At 54.9% G+C, this 27,444-nt stretch overlaps 5 protein-coding genes across 5 annotated transcripts; 3 read left to right on the top strand and 2 right to left on the bottom strand.

Annotated features, from left to right (window-relative positions):
• Positions 1–539: 539 nt before the first annotated feature.
• CDEST_13606 (uncharacterized protein) lies at positions 540–2,067 on the top strand. The gene has a single exon (XM_062929762.1). The coding sequence runs from the start codon at positions 1,456–1,458 to the stop codon at positions 1,987–1,989; it is 534 nt and encodes a 177-aa protein (XP_062785813.1). The 5' UTR covers positions 540–1,455; the 3' UTR covers positions 1,990–2,067.
• Positions 2,068–3,292: 1,225 nt separating this feature from the next.
• On the bottom strand, positions 3,293–5,474 carry CDEST_13605 (Putative pyridoxal phosphate-dependent decarboxylase, pyridoxal phosphate-dependent transferase). The gene is made up of 3 exons (XM_062929761.1): positions 4,558–5,474; positions 4,371–4,492; positions 3,293–4,283 (listed from the first exon to the last, which is right to left on the bottom strand). Exons 1-3 carry the CDS (start codon positions 5,396–5,398, stop codon positions 3,771–3,773), a joined length of 1,476 nt encoding a protein of 491 aa, XP_062785812.1. The 5' UTR covers positions 5,399–5,474; the 3' UTR covers positions 3,293–3,770.
• Positions 5,475–5,932: 458 nt separating this feature from the next.
• On the bottom strand, positions 5,933–9,132 carry CDEST_13604 (Putative Arf GTPase activating protein). Its single transcript, XM_062929760.1, has 4 exons — positions 8,234–9,132; positions 8,158–8,174; positions 7,949–8,059; positions 5,933–7,888 (listed from the first exon to the last, which is right to left on the bottom strand). Exons 1-4 carry the CDS (start codon positions 8,346–8,348, stop codon positions 6,068–6,070), a joined length of 2,064 nt encoding a protein of 687 aa, XP_062785811.1. The 5' UTR covers positions 8,349–9,132; the 3' UTR covers positions 5,933–6,067.
• A 2,183-nt stretch (positions 9,133–11,315) lies between these two features.
• Positions 11,316–14,392, top strand: CDEST_13603 (Putative oxysterol-binding protein; the record flags this gene model as incomplete). Its single annotated transcript, XM_062929759.1, has 3 exons — positions 11,316–11,351; positions 11,414–11,490; positions 11,575–14,392. The coding sequence occupies 3 exons, from the start codon at positions 11,316–11,318 to the stop codon at positions 14,390–14,392; spliced, it is 2,931 nt and encodes a 976-aa protein (XP_062785810.1).
• A 10,957-nt stretch (positions 14,393–25,349) lies between these two features.
• On the top strand, positions 25,350–27,367 carry CDEST_13602 (Putative multicopper oxidase, second cupredoxin domain, multicopper oxidase, copper-binding protein; the record flags this gene model as incomplete). Its single annotated transcript, XM_062929758.1, has 4 exons — positions 25,350–25,676; positions 25,784–25,929; positions 25,987–27,132; positions 27,217–27,367. The coding sequence occupies 4 exons, from the start codon at positions 25,350–25,352 to the stop codon at positions 27,365–27,367; spliced, it is 1,770 nt and encodes a 589-aa protein (XP_062785809.1).
• Positions 27,368–27,444: the final 77 nt, after the last annotated feature.

Here is a 27,444-nt window from a genome sequence, read left to right as displayed (position 1 = left end):
TCCAACACCTGATAGATAGGACGCTCCCCTCCGTCCCAACCATCGATTTCGTTCATACTAGAGTTTTCGCCCCATCCCCGTCCCTCGGCTCCTGGCTTCTCATCACACTCGGCCATCATCAGCCACATTTAGCAGACTGCAGACTGCAGCGGTGCACCTCCTTTTGGTACCTATTTTACTGGCACTGCTACCCCTGGTTGTCCTACACTCACCCTTCGCAATCGCTCACGCTCACGGCCGTCCGCATTCGCACGCACTTCCCGAAGCCGTGGCAGCCTCATACAATTGTTCTCCTGGCTGGCGTGGCTTAACAGGAGCTCGGCTCACGAGCTATAGACTTGGCTATATACCCAAAATCTCCTACCTGGCCAACCCTGTCTCGTCTTCCAGACATCCCCCGTATCAACGAGACCAACACCAGCCCTTTTCCAGGCTCACTACGGATACGGAGACAAATCCATCCACACCCTAGAAGTTGATAGCAGCCCGAAGGGGGTTGGTTGCTTCAAGGTTCATAGAGCACCTGTAGACCGCACGCAGTACATGGTTCATTTCTCGGCTTCTTCCTTCCTTCCAACCCCTGCCGGCTGGAATTCCACTTTCGACCCCTCCGCTATTGAGTCGTGTTTGGCATTTGCAGCCAAATATCCAATATCTACTGCCGCCACCATTTCTTCCTCTCCCTCTCCCTCCCCTCGACTCTCGCTTTCTTCTTCTTCTTCTTCGTTTCTTTCCATCATTGTCTCGCCCCCTACCTTGTAAGTCAAACACCAACCAGGCCGACCATCCGCGATCCGATCTGCATCCCGCAAACCTGCAATCAGGCAAGAAACAACAACAACAACTGGGCCCGACTTACCCACATGAGCCCCATTAAATCATCATAGCTCGCAGGCTCCCTCCTTGCGTGCGCCAACCACCGAACACCAAGCTCCCGTCGACCCCGAATCTCTTCCCACCATCTCGTCACATCATCCCGTCCGCTCCGTCTCCTTCGGCCACTGTTCGGTCCGCTCCACCACAGCAACATACAGCGACCCAGCTATCGAAAGCTTGGTACATCTAGACAACGCTAGCGAATCCCGAGAATCTGAGCCACGCTATGATGACGTGAAAGAGTCAACGTCTCGCCCTTGCACCACCATCACTGCTTCTATCCGTTCCCTGTTTCGCCCTCTGCTCTGCGTCTTTGTAAGACGGTCCAGTACAACCGGCCGACAGCTTTCCTTCCCTTTCATCCCAAGAATAGACGACAATACCCGATCCAATCCAGAAAACCAAACAAGAAGCCCCCTCTCTTTACTCACCACTAAACCCTGAACAACCGTCACAGCCGCTGCCACGCCTTACTTCATCCCCCTCCCGCAGATCTCTGAATAAGACAAGCAACATTGTTTGTTCGCTCTTTCCCACCGGATCAAGCTCCGTCGTTCACTTCACCTCCAGTCGCCCATCATGTCTTCCTCAGATGGTTCTCTCGGCAACACAGGCAACTCGCTTTCGCTGTCCGATACGCCTTACACTTGGATCCTCACACCCCTCGTTGTCTTCCTCGCCATCGGCATTCTCGCAACACTCATCCAGTTCCAGCGTCGCCGCCGTCTCCGCAAGCTTGGCCTTCAACGTCCGTGGCCCCGCCGCGATCTAGAAGCCAATCGCCAAAGGACAAGGGGTCAACGTTCATCACGAAATGGTCGATGGGCATGGACCACACGCAGCGATGAGGGCCTGGACGAGTTCGGTGAGGCTCCTCCCGCCTACGAACCGAAGGCGAAGCCGGGACAGACTCTCCCCCGAGATGGCAGCTTCGAGATGGCTCACGTCGAGCACACCGCAACCGGTTCTATTCCTCCGCCTCCACCCATCGGCGCCACAGCAGGTAGTAGCCGGGGCTCCATGCCACCCGATTATAGCACTGCTACCGGCTCGTCACCATCAACGCCCCCATCTACCATCATGAGCCCTCCTTCGGCCATGACGCGGAATTGATCACTGAAACCCTATCGCGAGGGAAAACAACTACAGCCTAGGGTTTTTTTTATACACCACTTTCATCTTTCATTCCGCTGGCGTTACGGCAAGTCATCAAAAGGGCGTTTGGGGGAAAGTACAACAATGATACCATTTTCGGCCTGGGGAAGGGCCCTTTTCTTTTTTTCCTTTACAACAAGCACACGGCCCGCGAAGGGTCACACGGCTGCCTCGACACCTTACGAGTATCAAGACGGTACACATCAGGAGATGGGAGGAGGGGTGAGAGGAGTATGGAAACGGGCTGGCCTGTTGAAGAGGTCACGAGAGGGAGATCCCGCGAAGGATCGTCATTGAAACACATCACCGACAGCACTCGCAGAACTCACAGACGCCAAGTCTGAAGAACTACATATTTTATGTATCTTATATCCACTGCAGTATCAATTGTAGACACTCCGAAAACGATACAAATGAGAACGTGCTAAGTCCACAGCCAGAGTAAATTGCAACTGAGTTATCCAAATTGTCATGAAATGCACGGAAACACGATGCGCCGTCATGGTATAGATAAAAGTGTCAATGGCACGGGCTATGAGCTCGTCCGTTTATGACTAAAGAGTCTGATCTTGTAGCCGAAGACGTCTCATGTGTTACTTGCCCCGTATCTTTGGGTAGCTAAAGGGAGAGGGACCAAGACCGTACGGCAAGTGGCCATATGTTGAATCGAAAACTTACATTCGACGGTTTCGCGGTGCTCGGCGACAACACCCCGGGTCATCGTAAGCTCGTTCCGTGTCATAAGTTGAGGCAATTACCTGCCATGTCTGTGTTTACCATGTCTTTGGACCCCTACGTAGGACACGATATCTGAGGGGATGCCGAAACGCTTGTGGGGGGGGGGTTGTCTCTCTCTCTCGGCGCGCCAACGCCTTCTCCTGCGCTTAGTCGTGCTGGGTAGGCATTCGATGGACGGTGATGTGAGGTGCCATGACATGTCGTAGGTAAGCACTCGGGTAGCACAGGAGGCTCGAGACGCTCTGCTGAGGCTCCCACGTCCTGTGGTTGGATGGATCTCTGTCCCGTTGTGCAAAGCTTCGCCATGCCCTTGAGTGACATTTTCCACCGGCGACTTTCGAGCGTCAACACGCATCTGCACCCCCGTCGTCTGAAGATAGAAGACCTGCGGGTCTAGTTTGCGAGATGTCGGTCGACAGCTGGTAAGAACAACCCAAAGATGTCTGTCTCCGTGATTAGGTTGTGTCGCCGCAGTAAGAAAAAAGTGGTCGACTCTTCATTTTTCCAGCACCAACAAGCTCTTCGTAGGACATTTGTAATAAATGCCCTTGGTCAGGTACAGAGACTGGCCTAAGGGAAGACAAAGAGGGAAATACTTATTAAATAAATGGTAGTATCGCCCAAAAGTCAGAAGAGTCCACTCCCTCGGCGGAAGCTACATCTCATCGCATGGTTCGATCGCAACCACCACGCTCAGTGGTCCGCCCCTATGTTAGCGATATCATTACGAAGGAATTGGGACCGAATAGAGAGGGTGTCTCTTTGGTCTCCTGTGATAGGAACACGAGTAAGGTACAACACGTGAGGGTCGGTTGGAGGGGGGGTTAGAGGCGTGGGATGAGATGTGGTTGAGGTGGAAAGAGCGAGAGAGGGCATATAGTGGGGGCACCTCCCTCGGGTATCTACCACATCGCCTACAGCTCGTCAGACCTAGGTACCACCTAGGTATACCATTGCCATGGCCTCCAGGCCCAAGTCCCCCCTCCACCCTCTTCACCACCTTATCCCCTGACCATCTCCCCCAACACCCGCGTCACGACGTTAAAGTCTCTCTCGACGTCAACCCTCCAGCTCCCCGCTGCAATCCTCACGGCATTCCTCCCCTTCCAGCTCGTTCCGCTGACGTACATCTCTCGTGTGGCGTTGATTCGTCCCACCAACTCCTCGTTGGCCGCTTCATCACGCGCCCGGAAGAGGACGACCATGTGTGTCTCCTCCAAGTCCCAGGCCCCCTCGGGGAGCAGCTCATACGCCTCCGATTCGCGAATCCACCGAGCCACCCGGCGCGCGAGAAGGACCATTCTCCCCAGAATTGCGGCGATGCCAGCCCGCCCTTCGGATCGGAGCACCGCATAGGCTGGAAGGGCCCGGAAGCGGCGCGAGTTCTCGAGCCCAATGTTGAGCGGGGAAGGAATGGATGAAGGGCCGGATGAGAGGTAAGCTGCGTTGGGGTTTGTGAAGACAGACGTGAGGATTGCGAGGGAGCGCGTGAAGAACATGCCGCAGTCGTAGGGCTATGACGAATTATGGTCAGTGTTTCCCACGCCAATTACCCCCTATAGATCGTCTGGTCTAAAAGGTTACCCAAGAATCATACTCACCACATTCAGAAGCTTATGGCCGTCGACAGTAATGCTGTCCGCAAACTCCAAACCCGATGCCAAGCCCCTAATCTTCTCAAACTCGGGCGTCGACTCCAGTGCCCTCGCAAAGATACCAAAAGCTACACTCATCGGTCAGCAACATGAACGCTCCGACTTGGGATCACAGCGCAAACAACAGACGTACCTCCATCGACATGAATCCACGCCCCAAACTTATCAGCCAAGTCTCTCAGCCTTCTCATTTCCGCGAACCCACCTGTCGCGAACCTGCCCGTATTCACCTCCCCAGCACTCACGGCAATGATACTCACCACGCCCTCTCTGCTCAAGGCCCTCTCCAAGGCATCCAGATCCAACCTCCACGGCTCGTCCGTGCTTGCAGGCACCTCTTTCACACTGGCTCTTCCTAGCCCGACGACGCTCGCCGCCTTGAAAAGCGAACTGTGTCCCATGCTCGTCAGGACCTGAATCTCCTTCACACCCGCCGCCAGACACGCGCCCAGGATGCCTGCCTCGCTGACTCTGCCGCCTCGTCTCTCGATGACGGCCTCTCTTCCGCAGGCCAGACCAAGAATGTTGCTTGCCGTCGCCCCCGTCGTGAAAGTCCTCCCCTCCCAGACATCCGCCTCGCCCACGCCCTCCTCGAGACCCAGCACATCAGCAAGCATCTTGAGAGCGACACTCTCCAACTCCGTCGCCACCGTCTGCGAGGGTAGATGCACCTGCACGTTCTGGTCCAGCGCCGAGACGATGTTGTCCGCCGCCTCGGCTACGGGCAGCGACCCGCCCGTGACGAAGCCGTAGTATCGCCCGCTCCGCGCCTGCCCGTTGAGGCCTGGGACGACCTCGTCGAGGATGTGGGTGAGCGTGGCCTCGGTTCCCAGCGGTGAAAGGTAGCCTTCCTTGGTGGGCCGTGGAAGTGAAGCTGACGCGTTGGCGAGGGCCATCGAGGAGGGGAGAGTGGGGGCCTTGTCCCCGTCTGGGAGGGCGGCGCGGAGCCGAGCATGTAAGTCGAAAGATGCCATGATGCCGGAGGCGGGTAAGGGTGTAATTCAAGGTCTTCTCGTAATGTGAGTGGTATTATTGTTTCACAGAGTGTACCATGGCGCCCTACGATAGATAGAATTTGGTTTCGCGGTCTTTGTACTCGTCAAGCCGGGATCTGAGTCACATCCGGCGTTTGAATTCGGTCAGCGGTGATATCGGTGTAGTCGGCAATTTCCCCGCGGAGGATGGTTGGTGGTGCAAGATCCGATCCGGGTTTAGTGCGGTCGACATGCCCGATTTCGGCATCGTCGGGGCCGGTCCTCTCTGGCCCGCAGGGATCCGCATCCTCCCCCCGGAACAAGTCTCCCCATTTGGGGGAACCACGGTATCGGTAGGTAAGGAAGGTGTGTACAATGTAAACAGCAACATGGGCTCGCAACATCAGATCGGAAAAAGAAAAAAAACATAAAGTCTGATTTCGGATGGCACATAAAGTAAACCCTCCCCCCCCCTCTAGAATCGAAAGGGGTTGACGTCTTATACAAGAGCCCTCGCTATTCATGTGGGCAACCAAACATCAAGACATGCGAATACTGGCAACGTCTTCGAATCGGCGATATCTTACATTTAACGAAAGAAGAAAAGAACGAAACAGAGCGCATTTATGTACAAGAAGGGTTATGAGGGACCACCCCCCCGCCCCGGGCTTACATGTGCCTCGCGCTAAGGCTGGCAAAGGCATCAGGACTGTGACGACCGTTTGTCCATTGCATGTCCGTGAAGGCCATGCTCTCCCGGCTGACGCCCGGTTTGCGAGGACCGACCTCCGTTCCGATTCCTTGGACCGGGGCCACGGCAGGCGATGTCGTACCGTTTGCCAAAAACGGGTTCTTGTTCCCTGCCGTCTGCATCGGTCCATTTGTGTCGTGGTCCGGCTGCCGAGGCGCCGCGGTTTCCGTCTGCGCCGCTTCTTGTGGTTGGACGTGGGCGGCAAAAGTCTGAGGAGCCAATTGCGGATAGTTGTAAAGGGCCAGGATTGAGGCCTTGTCAGGTCGCTGAGGCTGCTGGTAGGCTGGCTGAGAAGCTGGAGCTTGATATTGATGTTGCCCCGTTTCTTGTTGCTGGAAGAGCGGCTGCCCCTGTTGGAACTGTTGCTGCCCCTGTGGCTGAAAGTGCTGTTGTCCCTGCTGCTGGAACGGATTTTGCTCTTGCTGGAACTGCTGCTGATAAGACTGCTGCGGTGGTGCTTGTGGCATCTGTTGCTGGGCTTGCGGCAGCTGGGAGCCCCTTTGTGCAAAAAACGGGTTGCTGGTTTGTGGTGAAGCCGTTTGCGGCGAGTCCGTGTAAAAGCTTGTTTGCGACTGCTCGGGTATTTGGCCTAGAGAGGGGGACTGGATCCGCGTTGGAGACCGCGTGAAAGGGTTGTTGGCAAATGGGCTCGATGTCGGGGCAGTGTTGACACCCAGGTTCTGTTGGAGCTGAGGCTGCATCTGATTCGTGAAGAACGGGTTGTAGCCTGTCGCCTGCGGCTGGATTGGTTGAGGATACGTCATATTATTATTATTAAAGCTCATAGGGTTGTAGCTCTGTTGCTGTTGCGGTACCGGCGGCGTCATCGACTGGTGGTACATCTGCTGAGGCTGAGCGAACGGTTGCGAAGCCGGGAGACCGCCGGTGTGATGAGGGAACAGGGGCTGGGCGGGCGCCAGCGACAGATTGCCGAAGGCCTGGTTGACGTCTTGTTGCTGCTGAGTCGGTGCTCCGAAGGGGTTGTTCGCGTATGGGTTCTTGTTCTGTAGCGTGCCGGTCGATTGCGAAGACTGCGGCTGCGGTGGCAGCATGTCGAACGGGTTGTTGCTGGAGGCGGTGGAAGGAGACTGAGTGTGGTCACTAAATGTTGGCTGTGGCGCAGATAGGCCGCTGGACGTCGACAGATTCGCATGCGATCGCGATCCGCGCAACGAGCTCTCACGCGGTCCAGTCAGAGAGGGCGACCTCCTGTCGCTTTCTCCTAATCGCACCAGGGTCTCAATGGCCCTCTCCAGGTTTCCGCTCACTCCCTTCAGCACCATGGCGTTGCGCTGGCCATCAGAGAATCCCATGTCCCGTAAGCTCACCAGCTTCCTTTCTGTGTCTTCCTGTTCATAGGAAACACTCGCGCCGAACACCTTGGAGGGCTTATTTGGGAGGTCGGTGGGCGAAGGGCTTCGAGGCATGTCTCTGGGGCTCGACATGGTACTGCGCAATGACGAATCCTTCTTCAAGCGAGACGACAGGGGGAAGATTGACGAGGCGGATCGGAAGCCAAATTTGCCTCCCGATTTGGGTGGTAACGGCGGTGGGATCCCCTCATCCGAGAGACTGGAGTGTTGTTTCCGCACGGGAACAGGCTTGTTGTTGACGTATTTGGTGCGAATGAAACGTTCCATGGCCGAGTCGGCCTCGTCAGCATCGACAGGGACGGGTGGCTTCTTGTTGTCTTGGTTGTAGATCTGGTTGGATCTGACGTTGCCGACCTTCTTCATATTCTGCGGTCTACGGGTTAGGGCGTCACCGTGCAGGTTCACGAGAGCGAATTTGGGACGAACCTCGACTTGCTCGTTAGACCAGCTGTCCATGCTCAAGGATTTCACCTTGGAAATGTGCGTGCCCAACTTTCGATGGATGGCGGCACATCTCATGCAAAGAAACACGCCCAGCTGCGTTCCCCTGTCAGTATTGCTCGCGCGTTTCGATACATGGTTCGAATTGACGTCGAATCGATGGAGCGGGATGGACGGAGGACAACGGCACTTACACTCCATGAGGCCCATGCTGCGAACTACTGTCAATATTGGAACAAGGTCTGAGCGGGAGAGCAGGGCGGCGCTTACCTGGATTCCGTGCCTGGCAGTCGGCGCAAAAGTTGTTTCCTGGGACTGACTGAACCAGATCGTGTAGGACCTTTTCGTTGCGGGCCTGCTGGCGCTTACTCAAGACACCAGCCATGATTGAATAAGGAGTGCAACGGTTAACGTTGGCGACAGCGTATGTGCACGCGCGGGTTGGCGTGGTTTGTGGAGGAGACTTTGTTTTGGGTGGACAAGGCGTGATGCGGCTCGTCGAGATCGGGAGGCAGATCGAGGGGTCCTTCAGGCCAAGCACGGAGCGAGGGAGGGGGGCGCGGCGGATGATCGGGCGGTTAGGCGGGCGGGACAGGAAGGGGTATCAAGAAACAAGATGTAGCATGGGAGAAATTATGCAATGGGGAAAAGGGCGCCCGATGTCGAAGGTAGGAAGGGAAGCGCGACGACTCCCATTGCCTCAATCATGCGTTGGGGAGGCTGGGGTAAGTATTCGTAAGCTTGTCGGACGGAGGCTGAGACGGGTTAGGATGGCGCCGAGCCAGTCTACATTCGAGAAGGGGGCGTAGAGAGTGAAGGCGGTCCTCGTTGTCAAGTTTGACGCAATGGTTCGGATGGCGTGGTAGAAGGAGTAACAAAAGAATGCTTCAGCAGTGAAAGATGAGGCTCCACCTGTGCTGCCCGAAGTGTTTTGGCGGATTGAGGTGGTGGTGACGACGGCGGTTGTGGTGGTCTTGGGGCAGAATAGTGCGCGCGACTCAGGAGAAAGGGGACGATGGCAGACAGAGAGACAGACACGGTGCAAGCAACAAGAGGGGAAGTTCAAGGTGGAGTCGGTGTGTCTAACCTAAAGAAGGTAGCGCGTAGTGTCTTGGACTTGGGGGGCGCAGGCGATGGGTCTGGACAGTCTGGCAAACAGGCCAAGATGGCTTGGGAGGGAAAAACGGAAGTAAAAGTAGGTACCTGAATAAAATCCCGTGTTTTCTTACGGATGCATACCCAATTGATGGACTGATCAGTGAGCGGACCAGCAGGGCAGGTGGATGACATGACATGACATGACATTGACAGGGCCCGACCTTATTCCGATGGTGCCGCGGGTCCGGGTGCTGCCGAGCCACTCCTCCTGAAGGTCAGTGAAGCATGAGCTCGCTCCCGGACCAACACACACACAAGGAGGTAGATACCTATCGTTGATAGACACGCATCGGTACCCCAGCAAAGGGCATCGTGAGTCTTGAGTTTTCACTTCCTTTCTCGGTCGTTGTCACTGCCACTCAAGGTCTTGTCAAAGTGGCAGACAGTCTGTCAATTCCCATGGACGAGTGGGCAGTGCTTGCATACACTTACATTTACCTACCTTACCTAGGTAACCCTAGGTGGGTAGGTAGAGGGAGGTGTTGTAGCTCCCGGTCCCGGAGCCACGGGACAGCCAGATCGAAGCAGCGGTTTCAGCTCCTGCAACCCGCCTCGTGCAACCAGCTCACAACGGCAGCAGTCAGCCGCCCTGACATGTATCCGCCCAACTGTCTATCCGCCTATCTCTAAAGCCCGCCCATCTATCCATCACGGCTCCTTACAGTAGGCACATACCCAGTATTGAGCTTCAACCTACCCTACCCTCCTCTCCCCTACCCTTACTGGGTAGGGCAATCAGCCCTCAGCCACCAGTATCCGGAGTCGCCGAATAGTCGAGTTGAACCGCCGGCGGGTATTGTGTGTCTGGCAGGCGAATCGCGGCTCTGTCGGCCAACGCTCCAAGAGGGACCGGTCATGAGAGGCGCCCCCGCGGTTCCCGGCGTCCTCGTGGCACCCAGCACAAGACGGCTCGGGGCCTGTTCTGCAACCGTTTCAACGCTTCGTCCCTGCGCGATATGACGTGGGAAGCTGGAGCTGTTCACGGCTCCATATGGCGTTCTCGACGGAACGACTCTTCGAGGAGGGAACCCGAGGGTCGGGATAACCCAGTTTGGTCTGGTCGTGTGCTCCATGTCTGCTTCTTCCCCCTTCCCCCCTTTCACCCCTTACCCACCACAGGATTGACGTCCCGATCGATACGAACGGCAACTACACGTATAAATTTAATTTCGGGACCTGGCTGGGCTAGGTGTATCGTGCGCGTACCTACTCAGGAAGGCGGTACGGCGGTACTCAGACATGTGGTGTATGCGGTTCACATGGTATCATGTTTCGTCGAGACTCGGGTTGACCGCCATCTTACTGCGCATTGATAAGATACGGCAGCGGCAGGTGGCGCGCTCTTGGACCTGTCATTGGGTGACCCAGACTGGCATCTCATCACAATGGTCAATGGATATCAACCAGACGGGTCTGCCGCAAATCAGTTCCACAGTACCTATTGATGTTCCTGATGTCAACGTTCCGCGTAAAACACTCATGCTTTTGACCCGCCAGGCCAGAGGCTGACATGGCATGGCATTGGAGTGTACAGAGTACATATAGATGCATCGTACCGCGCTCGCACAGCCCGTTTGCCAACGTTTTGTCGCGGCCTGCGTGAGCGTCCCCGTCCCCGTCTCCACTCTGTCACCCACACCCTAAGCAGTCTCGTCACTGACCACTGACCAGTGACAGTGAATGGGTAGTGTACAGTGACGTCCCGCCCCCAACTAGCCGAGTGCCCCGCTGGGCGCAAAGGTGTGGCTGGGTTCAGGCTGGGCGAAGTGTCCAAAAAAGACGTCCCACACTCTCTATTCGTAGGCATGTACCCTCTGTCCGCGTACCTAGGTAGGTACGGAACGGATACCGCAATACCTATCCGTGCTTGGTGCGAGGAAGCTCCCCCCGACTTCTTGCAAGGGTGACATATGTTTCTCACCCTCCTCTCGTATGCAAACCAAACACTTACGTCTTACTCCCTCTCCCTCTCCCTCTCTCTCCTCTCCCTCGCCTTCGCCCTCCGCTTCTCCCTCCTGTCCGTCCCATTGAGCCGTCATCAAACCTCCTTCGTCGCCCTCCACATCATGGTCCTTCAATAGTGTTGGGATCTCCACCCGAACCAGAACCTGAACGCCTGCTCGATCGCCAATTTCGAATCCCTCCCCCTCAATTTCACCCACAGCTCGAGCTCCTCCCATTTCAATCCGCAAACATGGCGGGCATTGAGCAGCTCGAGATACATAGCAAGGTACCTAAGTCGTCAACCGCCCTGCCACCTCGACGTACTGACTTATGCCTTGCTCGAAATAGTCCTACATCGTACGATGGGTCAAGGTCGACGAAGGCCACACCATATCCTGGAGCGTTCAACCACACAAGAAATCCATGTGCGTGCCCAGTATCTTGCTGCCACTTCCTCTCCTTGTCTCTCCCACGCCGCCCACCTGCTGACAGCACGTTCGTCGGCACAGTAACTTTGGCATTGTAAAGCATCCCGGCACTGGCGCCGCCGGCCTCATCACCAACCAGAACGACGAAGCGGCTGCCCCGGGCTCCTTCACCTCTGGCGTCGCCGAGCCCAAAAAACCGTTCGCCAGGAGGGATTCGAGCACCGCCCAAGAGCAGCTCGCCAACAAGGGATTCATTCCCATAAAATGGCATGGGAAATGCGATGCCGACAAGGTGTCGACCGGCACTTGGGACGTGCCTCACGGTCAGGGCGGCATGTTCGGCTTGGTTTTTGACAACACCTTTTCCAAGCAGATCTCCAAGACGGCCACCTTCGTCCTCCTCACCTATCCGACCGGCGCACCGCCCCAGACCACCGCTCACAGCTTCCCGAACCTACAGGCCGGGTCCAACGCCACCGCCAGCAAAACCAGCCTGCCGCAGATGGCCGCCGTCACCTCGGCATCCCAGGACAGCCTCCACAGCCACATGCCTGCCGCGGGACGCCCGACATCTGCCTCGGGCCGCAGTGATGGGACCACCAATTACCATACTGGCATCCTGCACAAGAGGAGGAGAAAGAAGGGCCAGGGTTACGCGCGTAGATTCTTTTCACTGGATTACTCATCCTGCACGCTGTCGTACTACTACAACCGCAATTCGTCCGCTCTTCGTGGTGCCATCCCTTTGAGTCTTGCCGCCATCGCCGCCGACGAGCGCCGCCGGGAGATTAACATTGACTCGGGCGCCGAGATCTGGCATCTGCGGGCATCCAATGCCAAGGACTTCAGCGATTGGGCCAAGGCCTTGGAAAAGGCCAGTCGCGCCGCGAGAGGCGTGGAGGAGCAGCAGCCTAACAACAACAGGGCCGCCCCCTTGAGGGTCAACACGACGCATTTGAAGCCCACGCAATCGAACCCAGACGAAGATCGCGAATGGCAGCAGGTCGAGACTCTTGTCAGCCGCATGGTTGGCACCAGGGATGCGCTCCGTCGTCTGGTCAAGGACATGTCAACTCAGAGGCCCGTCAGTATGGCTGCCTCCAACTACCTATCCCCAGGCAGCACGTTGGGCGAAGAGCCCGACGGTTATTTCGCCCCTCCCACTACCACTGAACAGCCCCAGAGACGCCCTTTCTGGAAGCGCAAATCGAGCAACGCGACACCCACAGCATCCACCGCCGCCGCTGCCGCCTCTGCCCTTGCTGTTCCATCTCCTAGTTCCGTGACGACCGTTGCTGCCAATGGCTCGCGACACTCGAAGCAGAAGTCCGTCCATGAAGAGAAGAGTACGCAGGAGCACTGCGCAGCAGTTCTCAACGACCTTGACTCCGTCGTGTCCGAGTTTACAACCCTGATTGCAAACAGCAAACGCCGTCGAACACCCGCCCCCCTGTCCGCCGCACCCTCCCGGAGAAGTATGGAAACAGTGTCGACGGAAGAGTTCTTCGATGCTGAAGCCGGTGAAACAAACTCGCAAATTGTCAGGATTGCCCAAAGCGAGGATGAGAGCCCGGATTCGGAGGCTGATGAGCATCTGAGTGACTCATCTTCCATCTCGTCGGCCCAGGAGGATGAGGGGCTCGGCTCAGAGGACACGAATTGCTATCCGGCGAAGCCCAAGAGCCTGACTCCTCTGCCGGTGGACATCTCAGTTTCCAGGCGGTCCACGATTCCACCGGCCATGGTGCAGCCTCCGAGTCTGATTGCGTTCGTGCGAAAGAATGTAGGCAAGGATCTTAGCACCATCAGTATGCCCGTGTCCGCGAACGAACCCATCTCGCTGTTGCAGCGCGTTGCAGAACAGTTGGAATACGCTCAGCTCCTTGATGAGGCTGTCCGGCAGAAAGAAGCCAAGGACCGTCTGCTTTACGTCGCGGCATTTGCTGTGTCGCAGTTTAGTACCGGCCGTGCCAAGGAGCGCGCTATTCGCAAGCCCTTTAACCCTCTTCTCGGCGAGACGTACGAGATGCTGCGGACGGAACAGGAAGTTCCAGGAGGGTTCCGCTTACTTGTGGAAAAGGTCACACATCGCCCCGTCAGGCTTGCTATGCAAGCTGATTCGGCCAACTGGTCTTTCAGCCAGTCTCCGGCGCCATCGCAGAAATTCTGGGGCAAGAGTGCCGAAATCACAACAGAAGGCCGCGTCCGGGTCGCTCTTCGACTTCCGGACGGAACCGATGAGCTGTATTCGTGGACACACGCGACCATGTTCCTGCGCAACGTTGTCATGGGCGAGAAGTATGTTGAACCAGTAGGTGTCATGCAGATCTGCAACGACTCGAGCGGCGCGAAGGCCTCTGTCGAGTTCCGGAGCAAGGGTATGTTCGGCGGCCGAGGCGAGGATGTCCAGGTGGAGACGTACGGACCGGATGGCGTACACACTGGTAGCAGCCTCTCCGGCACATGGACTGGCGGTCTTCGTATCGTTCAGGCCGGAAAGGGCGCTGGGCAAGAGATATGGCGTGTTGGAAAACTTGTTGACAACGCTGCCAACACGTACGGAATGACCACATTTGCAGCGGGTCTCAATGAGGTAACCGAGATCGAGAAGGGCAGGTTGCCGCCCACGGACAGCCGTCTGAGACCGGACCAGCGGCTAGCAGAGGAGGGCGATCTCGACCAGGCCGAGGAGTGGAAGGTGAAGCTAGAGGAGGCACAGCGAGCCCGGCGTCGCGTACTAGAAGAGAACGGCGAGGAGCACAAGCCCAAGTGGTTTGTCAAGGTCGGCCAAGGCCCGGAGGGTGAGGAGGTATGGAAGCTGAGAATGGGCAAGGACTCGTACTGGGAAGAGAGGTCCAAGGGCACGTGGAGCGGCCTGGAGGAGATTTTTGCTGGTTAGGACCGGTGTTCACAAAAAGACAGTTCCGGCAAGCTGGGGCAGCTTACTCTCGGTTCTTCTGGATACAGCAGTAGTCTTGCTTTAGAGTCGTCAGCTGAAGCGTGTTGGCAGGCCAAGTTGAGACAGGGAGCAACAAAAGCTGGTTCCCGTGGCGTGACCCATTCGCCTGGCTGTGTGCATGTTTGTGAGCATCAAACTTAGCTCTTGACAACTGCTCGACAGTTGCGAGTCAATCTATCATTCTCTTATGATGTTGTATGCGAACCCAAACCAGACGGAGTAGTGAGGAGCATGAACACAACTGCCTTCAGCCCATAATAGGGGGAAAACTGTGCGAGTATGGAACTTGGAAGTGTGGGGGCAATCATTTGCGGATCGCAGGGAAAGATAGCGGAGGTGGAAGTGCTTCTGATGTCCCTTTGTCACGGGATTTTCTATGCACATCTAGGGGAATTTGCTCGAGCGGATGCGACGATACATTCGCTGGATAAGGTGTTGCATGATTTACGTTCATCCCCCCTCGGGTTGTATATCTTGGCATGTTCGGTTTGCTCGCAGTCAGCGACACCCCCCGTTTTCGAGTTTCCCCCGAACCCCGGCCCCGAGCGGACCCGCTTAATCGGTGCCATGTACCGGAACGGGTCGCGGAGCATCCCGGGGTGCCGGGAGGAGTACTGGAAAGTTAAGGGTTTCGCAATACGAGACCGAATGATGTCTTATCGGTGTGAAATCCGAAGACATTCTTGCCCATGAACTCCATTGACATGTAATTGGGTGGCCCGGGTAGAGTGATGAAGAAGTCAGCGATGTCATTGAGTCCGATGGTATCACTGGCGACTCGGGCTATTCAAGTGAAACCTCATCAACTTCGACTTTTGGACCGATTTCGTACTCCTTTTTCAGAGCCAGCAACATTTGTCTACCTTGTGAAACTGACCCTCAGCTTGTGTACCCTGTTCGGTTTGCTGTAAGAGGTGGCTGTCAGTCGATGTAGGAGTTAATGTTGTGATATCTCTCTCTCTTTGTTTGCTCTTTGACGTCCCTGCAGCTATATACTACTTATAAGAAGGGGGAATAGTTATTCTTAAGTGCATATAGCCTGTATGGCTCATCTCGTCAAGCAGGAGGTCCCACCACTAGACTATTGAGGATGATGTTGTTGATGGACCACTCCCTAAGAGTGTTCCTGAGGAAACACAATGACCTAGACAACTGGTAAACTAGTATTCGACCGCATTATAGGTAATTTGACTGATTGAAATGAATTAGGAGGTACTTCTTCTTGTCCTAAAGTCCACTCGTGACAAAGAGCGAATAGATGTGACATGTTGACTGCGATGCCTCTCTTGCCCCAAAACCAGGAAACAATGTTTTCTGTAACCAGACTAGAGACCGAACCAAAAGGCTACAACCTCAGTAAGCCTCGAAAAAGAAATACTCACAAGAGCTCACTGTGTGGGGTTTCATTCAGTGTCGAGTTCTGCCAACGTGATTGCGGAAACCAAACACGGTGCAAATCGGAGCAAAATTAAAGAGACGGAGTCGAAGGACGAGCATTTCGATTACAACCAAGCGAGCGTTGAGATGCAGTGGCTCGGAACTAATACAACCACCCGCCTGCTAAGTCTGGAGGATTACTGGAATGGACACTTGAGTCGGCCTTGACACATGTATTGGCATGATCTGCATCACAATTCACTGAAGAGGCCGAAGAAAGGGTAGGCACATCACATAGTGGTCGTCAACAATAATAAGATAGTTGAGCATCGTGTTCGCAAAACTATCTAAGCGTGCTTGCGAGAGTTCAAGATTGTCACTAAGATTTACAAATTCCTTGTTGCATCCAATTTGCTACCTTAGAAGAGACGTAGTGGGCAAGTTAAGCAGCCATGTTACAACGATGAATGAAGTGACCAAAATTCTGCTGGAGTAACGGCGCAGACAGCTGAAGACGTCTTGTTTCTTGTTTCCAGTTAGTGAAGAGCGAAAGCCCAAGAGAAATGCTCCAGGGAGATGTCGGCCCAAGATTGAAGGGATATCCACAGAAAGAAAAGGATAAAACTGGCAAAGGACTTGAACTAGAGGCTATTTGTACGTGATACTGAGTGGATTCGTCCATGTTGGATTGTCCTTAGAGGGCAGAACCAAATTATGACGAGACTTCCTCATCTTGAGTGCTTCTGCAAACATGGTACTCAGTCACTTGCTACTCGGGCAGCTATCTGCTGATGGATTATCCGGCGTGAAGACGCAGTAGGACCTCGCGTGAAAGGGTACTAGACTCGGCACCTTGCCGCGCGGATATGTTTATTGATCAACACCGCACAGGTGTTACTTCGAGGCGTAGTGTGAGGGTCTGTTGATATAATCCCGATTTGTCCGAATGTCATTCTGCACTCTGTTCGTACGCATGAGTCAGCAGCCGGAAAGCCTATTTAAGGCATGCATTCTAGCCACCTAGAATTAGATAAATTGAGCCTTTTACAACACACGTACGTACGTATAAGTCTTCATATACAGCCTTCCAACATTCATGAATGCCAGAGGGCATATATGGACAAGGAAGAAGAGGTATTCGTACGAGCCCAGCTCGTACGAATGTGCTAAGAACAAGCTGAATAGAGACTCTGCAGCTACAGCGTTGCTGTTGACGAGCGTCTTCTAACAGCTTCTAGAAAGAGGTCTTTTATCCTCACGACGTTGTCGGACCTGGATTTTTTCCCTATTTTCTAGGCGTCAATTACGCGCTTACCTAAGGGACCTACACATATCTACGACGTTGTCGTTCGACTATTATCCTTTAGATACGCATTACACCAACACGTACGAGATCTTGAACCAGCTCACGACGTTGTCGTCAACTGCCTCCCGTATAAGACAATATGGATCGCCAACCCTTCGACCTTCAATTCCGAATCCCACGTCCACTGACGTACGAGACCTATCGAGCAACCCAGTACCTAGAAGACGTACTCCGACCAGACTTTAAGCCTATAGATGGAGATATGTATAGGGACTGGCTTGGGGACTTTGCCAACTATTCACAAGAGAAATTCGTACGAATTGATCGAACAATTCTCCGACAAATCCGCAAATTCCTCTACCAACACAACATCGTACGAAAGGACCATACACCAACAGTCACCCTTTTCACTAGTCTTGCAAAAGGGGAATACGTGGCAGGAAGGATGAAACAAGGGAAGAAAAGTGTAACTAGCTCCTACTGACTTACACGTACGATAAAGTAAAAAGCGTGAGTGTCTGAATGTCATTCTGCACTCTGTTCGTACGCATGAGTCAGCAGCCGGAAAGCCTATTTAAGGCATGCATTCTAGCCACCTAGAATTAGATAAATTGAGCCTTTTACAACACACGTACGTACGTATAAGTCTTCATATACAGCCTTCCAACACGATTAGTATTTGTACCTTCAGTAATCAGTCGCTCCTGCTTCGAAGAGATCAGATACTCTCTATGTAGTATGGCTTGCTCCCGGCTCGACAAAGTCCGGTCTCGTGGAAGGTGTCGACCCTGAGTGTCGATTCCGCTATGGTCGCCCGCTTTTCATGATTCGAGAACAAGTCGTCTCTTCAGACATCTGAAGTCGGTCATAGGCGCTTTCGAGTCGAAGTCACGTGGTATAATTTGATGGATTGTTCTCTAAATCGAGGAAACGAGAATCGAAACCGGACTCGATCTTCGAGATGGCAGCACATTTGACCAAATGCCATTAGCTGATCTCGCTAAAGCATCTCGCCAAGACCCCGGGGGGGGGACTCTGAAGCACCGAAAATCGAGGTGTTACCGGCGATGAAGGGCATGTTTCGGGGCTATTCCTCATTCGAAAAGTCGGAATAGGTGTGGACAGTGGCGGACGATGAGCAAGATTCGTTGCGACGAAGGGAGCCTGAAAGCTACAAAGACCTTGGCAGCCCCGAATTGGATAACAGTCGGCAAAGAATACTGAGTCGGTTTCGCGTACTCACCGACTCAATTGGTCTGTTGACTCAGGTTGGTCGATAAGAGACGTGTGATGATGGTTATGAAGGGTAAAACGGAACTCCGTGGGGAAGACAGCCTGAGTTTTATGTCCCTCCATCTCAAGGTGCACCTGTTACGGCCTGCCAGAAGAATTTGACTCTAGAACCTAGTTTCGTGTTATCTGCCGTTGTGGACGCAAGTCGTTCCTGAAACTTTAATCCCGACATTCGTCAAAGGGTTCCGATGACGGGAAGGTGGTGTGTGGCGGTGCAGTCTTGACGACCACGAAGTGGAAAAGACGCGAAACTCAGACAAGACATTGACTTTGCCGCTTACCCCCCGTTCTTATATCGGGAGCTGTTTGAAGGTAGTTGTCTCAGTGGAGTTTTTGAACTCAAGAGCATCGAATCAACTCGTGTGAAGTGGAGTGGTACCAAGCTGCAGGTTTGCAGAAACCTTGACAATCTGGTACTTGGCAGAAACTTGGACACATGCCCAACGACCTGGGTCGCCCCTTTGACAGGACAAGATATCCCGTATGGCATCTCTCGAGGCTGTCGTTTCAATGACAGGAGCTTGCAGTCGGAAGTAAATGGGGCAAGAGGGTTTCTCCATGTTTCAAACTTGGTGTTAAGCACACGCACCCGCAAGTATGGTTCTGACTGGATGATTTCCATATACTTTCTGCACGTGAGGCACACTCACACACGATCAGATCATTAAGATCCGGAGTATCGGTAAAGCCCTACGGGCCTTACGGGGCTCCACGATGTACTGTAAGCAAGGAGGTAAGCGATTGGTTCGTTTATGGAATCAAAGCCCCTGATCGCCGAACCCAGACATCGAGTCCCGGCGTGAACCAACGCGGTTATCAAGAGTCAAGTTGTCAAGGCCATATCACTTCTTGCCTTTCCCCCTCCTATTGACACATCCCAAACATTGTTCCTAGAGCACGGATGTTGAGGTTGTGGTGTACCCTATGTGTTCGAAGCGGGAGCCACAACCGAGCCCGCTCGCATTCCTTAAGTCCCCGAAGCCACCGCAGGTCTCGGCTGGAGCGCCTGCGGCCGCCCCGGGGCCCGTGATGCCAGGCCGTAACCTTGGAGACGGAAGGTTTGCGGGCCACAGGGAGAATCCGCGACAACTAAACCGATGTCAAAGACTGTTTTGCCAAGGGACGCCGGGCAGAAGGCGGGAGCGGCGATAACGAGACCGTCAGTGCCTTTCCTCGTGTTCGCAAGCCGGGACCGAGCGAATCATCAGAGAGAGGCAACTTTTACGGCGCTTCCACAATGGATTTTGCGGGAACGCTCGCGGTCTATCGCGATCAGAGCGTGACAGAAAAGAGGAACCTAGCCTCCCGGCTCACCTGGCGTCAAAGCGCGTACGCACATACACACACACACACACACACACACATACACACGCTAGCGAGCTTGACAGGAACAAACCAACAACGATTGTTTATCTGCAGACACGAGATGCGCGTTCCTGGGCAAGTCAGGAACGGTGGAACGCACGATCTCTTTCTTGGACCCTAATGTGTGCAATTCTCGGATGGAGGGTTTTGGGTCAAGCCATAGATACGGAACAGTAGCCCCTTCCTTTGCTTAACTTCTGCTTGTCAACAAAACGCTTACTTAGTTTCGGATGAGGCAAGGGGTCCTGACAAAACAAAACGACCCTCAAGTTTCGATTCTGCGGTGCTGTGTTATGCCAGTGTCGAAGGTTGGAACCAGCAGAGTGAAGGTCAGGGCAGCGACTGGGGGGGTTTTCCCCCTCCAATGAGGCAGGACATCCGGAACTCGCGCTCCGGGCCCCACATCCGGTCGTCACCAACCCGGCGAACCGAATGACCGGCGCCGACCGAAGTGGAGACGCGAGAGCCGATTGCAGGTTCAGGCAACACGCCAAGTGGGGAAACGGATTGAAGAGGTTTGGGTCCAAGACATCGAGTACCGCCCCCCGGTGGTCAGCATTCGGAGGATTTGAAGCTAGACCAACCGACGCGTGATGATCGCTGTCAACGGCCGGGCGCAGGAATACAGCACCAGGCCCGTCAAGGTTGTTAGATGGTCTTTCCCCTCCCTCCCCTGCGGACCTGGGCGGATGTCGAGAGAGCCGACTCTCACTTCCTTTGTTGTAGACCACATGAGGATGCGGACGGGGACCGGGGGCTAATGCACAGCTCGGTGAATGGTAGGCGCTAAGGGCGGGATGCCTTGCATCCAACCACTCACGGCAGGGGACGGCGTGAGGCCACTAGGCGGCGCGTGAAGCAATATTTCCGCAGCGGTGTACAGTATGCACAATGCTGAGGGTGTACATGAGCCTCTGGGTTACATCTGCTTTCGGATATTAGTTTTAAGGCTAAAGGGGTCCCTACCGTTGGCCTGTAGGAGGATATTTTGAGGGACTTGACCAACCAGGGGTATCGCAAACAGATGGAGAGCATGTCGGGCTCGGCATCCAAAAAAATAAAATAAAAAATTAACCAACGTGACGCCTGGGGGCTCTGAGCCAACTATGACTTTGTGTACCAAGAAGGCCATTGCTCGTCAACAGTGAGCCGTCCGACTGGGACCATGCCAATGATGCGCCGACACGGCACTGGAAGCAGGTATCAGGCAGCCGCATTGGGGACGGGCGAGCCATTTTCGCCTGATATCGAAATCATCGAGCCATGGTGACACGACGAGATGTGCTACAGCGCAGCGTATCATGCTTTGGTGACTGACTAGTATGAGAGGGTCCGAGTCCCGAGGCTCTGAGCCAGCCGGGCCAGCACGGATACTCGCAAACCATGCGAAAGTCGGATGGCATCTTGAATTAAAGCAGTTGGTTTCCCCGTTTCCTGTCGAGTTGTACAATTCGGCGATGTTGCCGTCATGGTCCTGGAAAGAGAGTGATGCCAAACCATCGCCGTTCAACTGTGTCCACGAAAGAAACGACATGCGCAGGCTCGCCGAGGAAAACGCGGTGAAATCGCTAATCGAGTAGGCAGCGCCGAGCTTGGCGGCGACACGGGTTGCGAGGGCTGGAAAAGGCGGGAAAAGACAACGCCAAGAGATGGTCCTTCTCCAGCTTCCATGATCCATGCATGTGCGCTGTTGGATGGAAATCTCACTGACTGACGAGGGGCCTGGCTGGCCGGGCATTAGATTAGTTCGAGGTCGGCCTGATTACGGGTTGTTATTCATTGGACGCTGCATTTATCTACGCCTCCAAAGCAGGTTTGACGTGTGTCCATCGACGCATCAGCGGCACATTTTCTTTCTTATTACATGCATGGCAACTCTTGTCGCTGTCAAAGGCAGCAAGCACACGCTCGTCGTGTAACGAACGACGTGTAACGAACGAAGTGTATCGATGGCCGCCGCCGCCGCCGCCGCCGCCTCAGTCTCGGGAGCGCGTGTCACCACGCAAGAAAGAAACAGAACAGACACTGCGGTGTGAGCGCTGACTTGTTTTGGCAAGCATTGGCAGCACAGCATTGGCCATCTGATCTAGCGGGGTCCCGCGGGCGGAATCGTCTGGAAGCGGTCCAGGCTGGCGAGAAGGAAGAGTGTACTACAGTACACACTGCGATGCACCATGCATGTCGTGCAAAGGTTGGCCAATCGTAAAAGTCGAGGAAATACTTGACTATCAGCTAAACCTTGGGCCTCAAGTTAGCGCGCTGCGCAGATACAAGGGCCATCCTGACGTTGCGGGCGTTTGCAGCAGTTGCTGACAAGGATGCCATGGACACAGGTGCCGATGGAGTGTGTGTGTGTGTGTGTGTGTGTGTGGCATCTGGGCCACCTGAAAAACCAGGGGACCGGTCAGTTGGCCCGTAGTCGTGTCCGGCGAAGCGGAGTAGTGATTCGTATTCCACGGTGACGATGGTGATGGTGGTCTCTGTGCGAGGGTTACTTCGCTCTCGGAAGATTGTGTGCTGGTCTCAGTCGAGAACTGTACTGTATGCAAGCTCAGCAAAAACGGTCTGCTTCTCGTTACCTGTGACATTAGTGTCATGTCGAGCCTGCATAAAGGCGCGCCAGGAGCAGGACTAGAAGCAGAGGCAGAAGAACAGGGCCACTGTGGGTTTGTCTGACTGACTGATGTCAGAAGTCATGTCATCATTCATTGGGCTTCGGCCCATTGGGTAGAGGACGTAAGTGAGAAGCGAGCCGGCGCCAATGACTTCCTGACTAGATAATACTTGTTGTACTATGCTAGTACATTCGAAGGTTAAGCGATGGCCGGAGAGTTAGACCCGGAAGCTTGAGGGTTTTCTGAAAGAGGGACAGGTCCCAGAAATAGGACTGGCCCGTGTGGCCCAGAGAGACCAACAGAACGACGACCTTCGGAGCCCGCACAATCAAGATCATCACATCGAGTCTGAAAGCGAATATGGAACTGCCAGCCTGCTCTTCTAACCCCCCTAAGCTGCGAGTCCGGTACTAATGCTGACCAAGAGAAGGTGGACTCTCCCAAGACGGTCTAAATTTCTTGGGCCGACGCGATAGCACGTCGCTCGCTACTAGTTCCACGAAATACATACGGATACTGTAGAAAGCTATGTGATTCTATGTACCCTAATGCTATTTTGAGGAAGGGGGAAGTGCTGCGGAAGTGCTGCGGAGGAAGACTTGGCGGGCATAGCATGGTGGGTAGGGGGGAACACGATGCCTGCAAGCGCTAATGCCGGGGGCATCTCAGGGCACTGGAGTTGACTTTCCTGTGCCAAGGTATTTTCCAGAGTTAGGGACGTCCCGATGCTCAGGTCGCTCCCCAGGTAAGCATGGATGAGGCTTGGCCGTGTGTCCAGCAGTCGACCTTCTTTCCACTTGGACACACGCAACACACGCAGTCCTTTCCTCGCCTCCCCCAATATTGCTCGTCCACCTTCGTACGTTGCCTAGTCGATCCGATGCCCAACCATGTATCCAGCCCTATGTACGTTTGGCTGCATCACGTACGCCAATAGGCATGTGCGTACACACGGATTCTTCGTCGTCTCAGTCAGGTCAGCGATGATCCCAACCGCCTGTTCTGTTCCTTTGTTTCGTTTGGTATTGACGCCAAGGGATCCTCGACCGCCTGGCGCGTCTTTCTGGAGAACGGTACGGCCACTTCTATCTACATACGGTCGAATTACTTGCCGTGGCAGCTAGACCAAGCACACCCTGTGGAGCGTATGAAGAGATCTCGTCACATCATACGCAAAAGGCCCAAAGATGCTCCAATGACGGCCGATACTCGCCAGGCCAAGAAGAAAGCCACACGTTTTGCCCATGCCGAGTAGACGAACTTGAGACACAATCGCACGCGCTGAGTTGTTCCACATCCGCCGCAGGGAACCCGGATTCGCATGCTCTTGATCTTGATCTAGCCCCCCCCCACGATTTCAACATGTGTTTCTCCATGTCAAGATAGACTTGAGACGAAGAACCCGACGGGCGGAGTACTACGACCGTCCCATCTTCACCCCGCCGGGAGCGCTCCGTTTCTCACCCTTCAATCCACCGACGGTGCCGACCCAACCTCGACTCTGAAAAGTTACCGCCATGACGTCGCCGAGTACCTGAGCACTTCGGCCGAACTAGATCTGCAACCTCTAGCTCTTTCCTGCACCCACCAGACTCGAGGCTCCAGACTCTAGTCGCCTTACTGTACTGTGTCAGTTGCGCTCTCTCTATCTCTCTCACTCTATTTGCTTAAGGCACATTGTGGATCGATAGCCGAGCAGCCGTTCGGGGTCGTGGAGGCGAAAATGGACTCGCAAGGCTCATATGCATCTCGTGTTGCGGACTGCAAAGCCAGCATCGACGCCGTCTACCGACCTGACCTCCTGCTCACAACGTCTCCCTCCGCCTGCAAGTCCAGGGACCCGCGCCAGCACTCGCTGTCGTGCCCCTCAAAACCTCCCCCGGACCAATTTCGCTCATCCATCTGCAGAGCCCTGCCTGCATGGAGGCGTAGAGAGATGCACCATCCAATCGTGTATATCCCACTAGTTTTGCATGTCTCTCGGTTGACCTTCTCGAACAGCTGGCGTACCCTGGAGAGCTCCAGAGCTATGTCGCAAGCGTGAACTGCGCGTGTTGCTTCCCTCATTTTCCTTTTCCTGTTGCCCTCTTCCCTCATTTGGGACTTCGTGTCTATCCTTCACCGGCAGCTTGGAGTCCAATCTCGAGTGCCTCTGTTCCCCCTCCTGCAGCTCCAGATTTCCTTGTTGGTCGTAGCACCGCGAAATGTGCCACCGCTGTCTCAAGCAAGCAATCCCGTCCGTCTGAATGTCGTCTGTTCTTCCAACGCCTCTTCTTTCCTGAGAACATGCTACACCAGCTCTGCGATGCCATCTGCCCGAGAGTTAAACAATACTGATCATCCTAGATGGCCTTGACAGGGTTTGCCCACCCCCTCCACCTCCTCTCACAGCTTGCTGCAGGCCACGGACATCCGACCATGCATTCGAGCTAAATCATGGTGTGGCTTATACGACTGTATCTCTGGCCATGACCGGCCCCAGAGTACCTGCCATGTGCAAGCAGTCAGCACGGCGCCATATGTCATCTCAGCCGTCGTCTTCCGGTGGGTGCTTCGTCTCTCGCCTGAGCATCGATCGATTCTCGCAAACCCAAGGCCGGCACCATGCCATGTCAGAGCTCCAACTATACCAAGCAGCCGGGGCCCGAGGTTCAGGAGAAGGCTATTGCGTTTCGCGGCCAACTCTCACCTCTTGGCTAAACTGTACAAACCAGGGGGCCCGTCTCGTGTGCCTCTTTCTTATAAGGTCTCTATCTCTCTCGCTTCCCTTCCCGAAAGACGAATATCAAAGCTCATCTTCCCATCTGCGCTTTAGTTTTCCTTCCTTTCCCTTGTATTTAGATCTTCCTTTCTACATTCGTTCACTGGAAGAGTAACAACCATCATCTCGCTGCTCGCTGCTCGCCCGACTAGGTCTGTCTGGTCTTGCGTGCCTATCATTATGTTACCATCTCTCATCACCTTGGCCTGGGCCAACGTCGCCCTGGCCGCGACCGTCACGTTCAACTGGGAAGCCACTTGGGTCACTGCTGCTCCTCTAGGTGTTTCGAGACCTGTCATCGGTATCAACGGTCAATGGCCTTGCCCCAAGATCGAGGCCAACGTTGGTGACACCATCGTGGTCAACCTTACCAACAGGCTCGGTAACCAGACCACCGGCATCCACTTCCATGGCATCAACCAGGTCAGCACCAACTCGATGGACGGCCCGAGCATGGTAACCCAGTGCCCGTTGCCTCCCGACATGACCATGACATACTCCTTCACTGTAAGTATAGAGCCGTCAAAGAAAGAGCATGCTTCTTAGCTTGAGCCGCACACAGGCATACAGTATACAAAAAAAAGACACTCATGATTGACTAACGAGACATAAAGGCTGATGAGGGTGGCACTTTCTGGTGGCACTCCCACAACATGGGTCAGTACCCCGACGGCATGCGTGGTCCCATGATCATCCATGACCCCAACGACCCCTACGCTGGGAAGTACGACGAAGAGTACATCCTGTCCATGTCGGACTGGTGAGTAGCCGTATGGGAGAACTAGGGGTTGATGTTTCTGAGACTAATTTGCTACAGGTACAACCAGCAGGCTATCCCCCTGGTGCAGAAAATGTTCCTTCCGACCAACGTTCGCTTTACGCCACCCATTCCCAACGGCCTGGTTGTCAATGACGGAATGGGGGCCAACTTCAAGTTCGAGAAGGGCAAGACGTACCGCATCCGCATGATCAACTACGCCGCCTTGGCCTCGTTCATGGTCCACTTCGACTCGCACGACATGAACGTCATCATGTCCGACGCGGCCTACGTGAAGCAGAAGACCACGTATATGCTGCGCGTTGCCCCCGCTCAGCGGTACGACGTCCTCGTCAAGTGTATTGACCGCGACAACCGCAACTATGGCTTCCTCATTGCCGGCGACATTAACCGTGACTTCACGAACAAGCAGTTCTCTCAGAGCTGGCCCTTCAACTATACCGGCCAGCTCGTCATGTTCCCCGACAGACCCTTTGGCACCGATGTCGTCAAGGAGTGGCGGCCCTCGGACGACGCCGTCTTCGAGCCCCTCGGAGACGCCCCTATCCTGCCCCAAGCCACCAAGATCTTCCAGTTTGATTGGGACTTCTGCCTCGACAAGAGCGGTATCCCCCGTTCCTGCGTCAACGGCTCCCCCTACGTCGACCAGAAGGTGCCCACGCTCTACACCGCCGCCACGACAGGCGAGAACAACACCAACCCCTTGGTGTACGGCGCCATCCACCCCTTCGTCGTCAACTACGGTGACGTCGTCGACATCGTCGTCAACAACAGGGACCCGGCTATCCACCCCTTCCACCTCCACGGCCACCAATTCCAGGTCGTCCGGCGCGCCGCCAGCGGCGCCGGCGACTGGCCCGGCGTCGAACGCGCTCGACTCAACCAGAAGCCCCCGCGCCGCGACACCGTCTCGGTAATGGGCAGCTCGCACGCCGTCATCCGCTTCGAGGCTACCAACCCGGGCGTATACCTCTTCCACTGCCATATCGAGTGGCACGTCGAGATGGGCCTCACCGCCACAATCATCGAGGCCCCCGAGCGCCTCCGTAACCTCGCTATCCCGGAGGACCACAAGGCTGCCTGCCTCGCCCAAGGCATCCCGACTGCCGGTAATGCTGCCGGAAATATCGAGAACCCGCTTGACCAGACCGGCATGTTCCTCGAGCCACCCTCGACGTACCATGGGTAAGAAAGTCCCCTCCGTCGACGACTTATCTCTTCCTCTGTCTTCATTCATGTTCTGTTTGGAAGCTGACCTGATACATCTAGTGCAACCTTTAACCCCCCTGCCGCTCCCGCTGTCGCCTCTCCCGCTGTCGCCTCTCCCGCCCCCATTGCCGCGTCTTCTGCTTCCGCTGCCGCATCTCCCGCCCTCGCCGCCGCCAGGCTTCGCTCGCGCGTCGTCGGCAATCATCTTTGAACCCGGTAGACCCCTAAAACCTGATACGTTCCCTTTTTCTTCTTGAATGGATCCCGATCCCGTTCTTGTACATAGTA

Source organism: Colletotrichum destructivum, chromosome 9, assembly GCF_034447905.1.
Source record: "Colletotrichum destructivum chromosome 9, complete sequence".
NCBI classification, from domain to species: Eukaryota; Fungi; Ascomycota; class Sordariomycetes; order Glomerellales; family Glomerellaceae; genus Colletotrichum; species Colletotrichum destructivum.
Note: the sequence above shows the minus strand (reverse complement) of the source record. Positions and strands in the feature narration are given on the sequence as shown.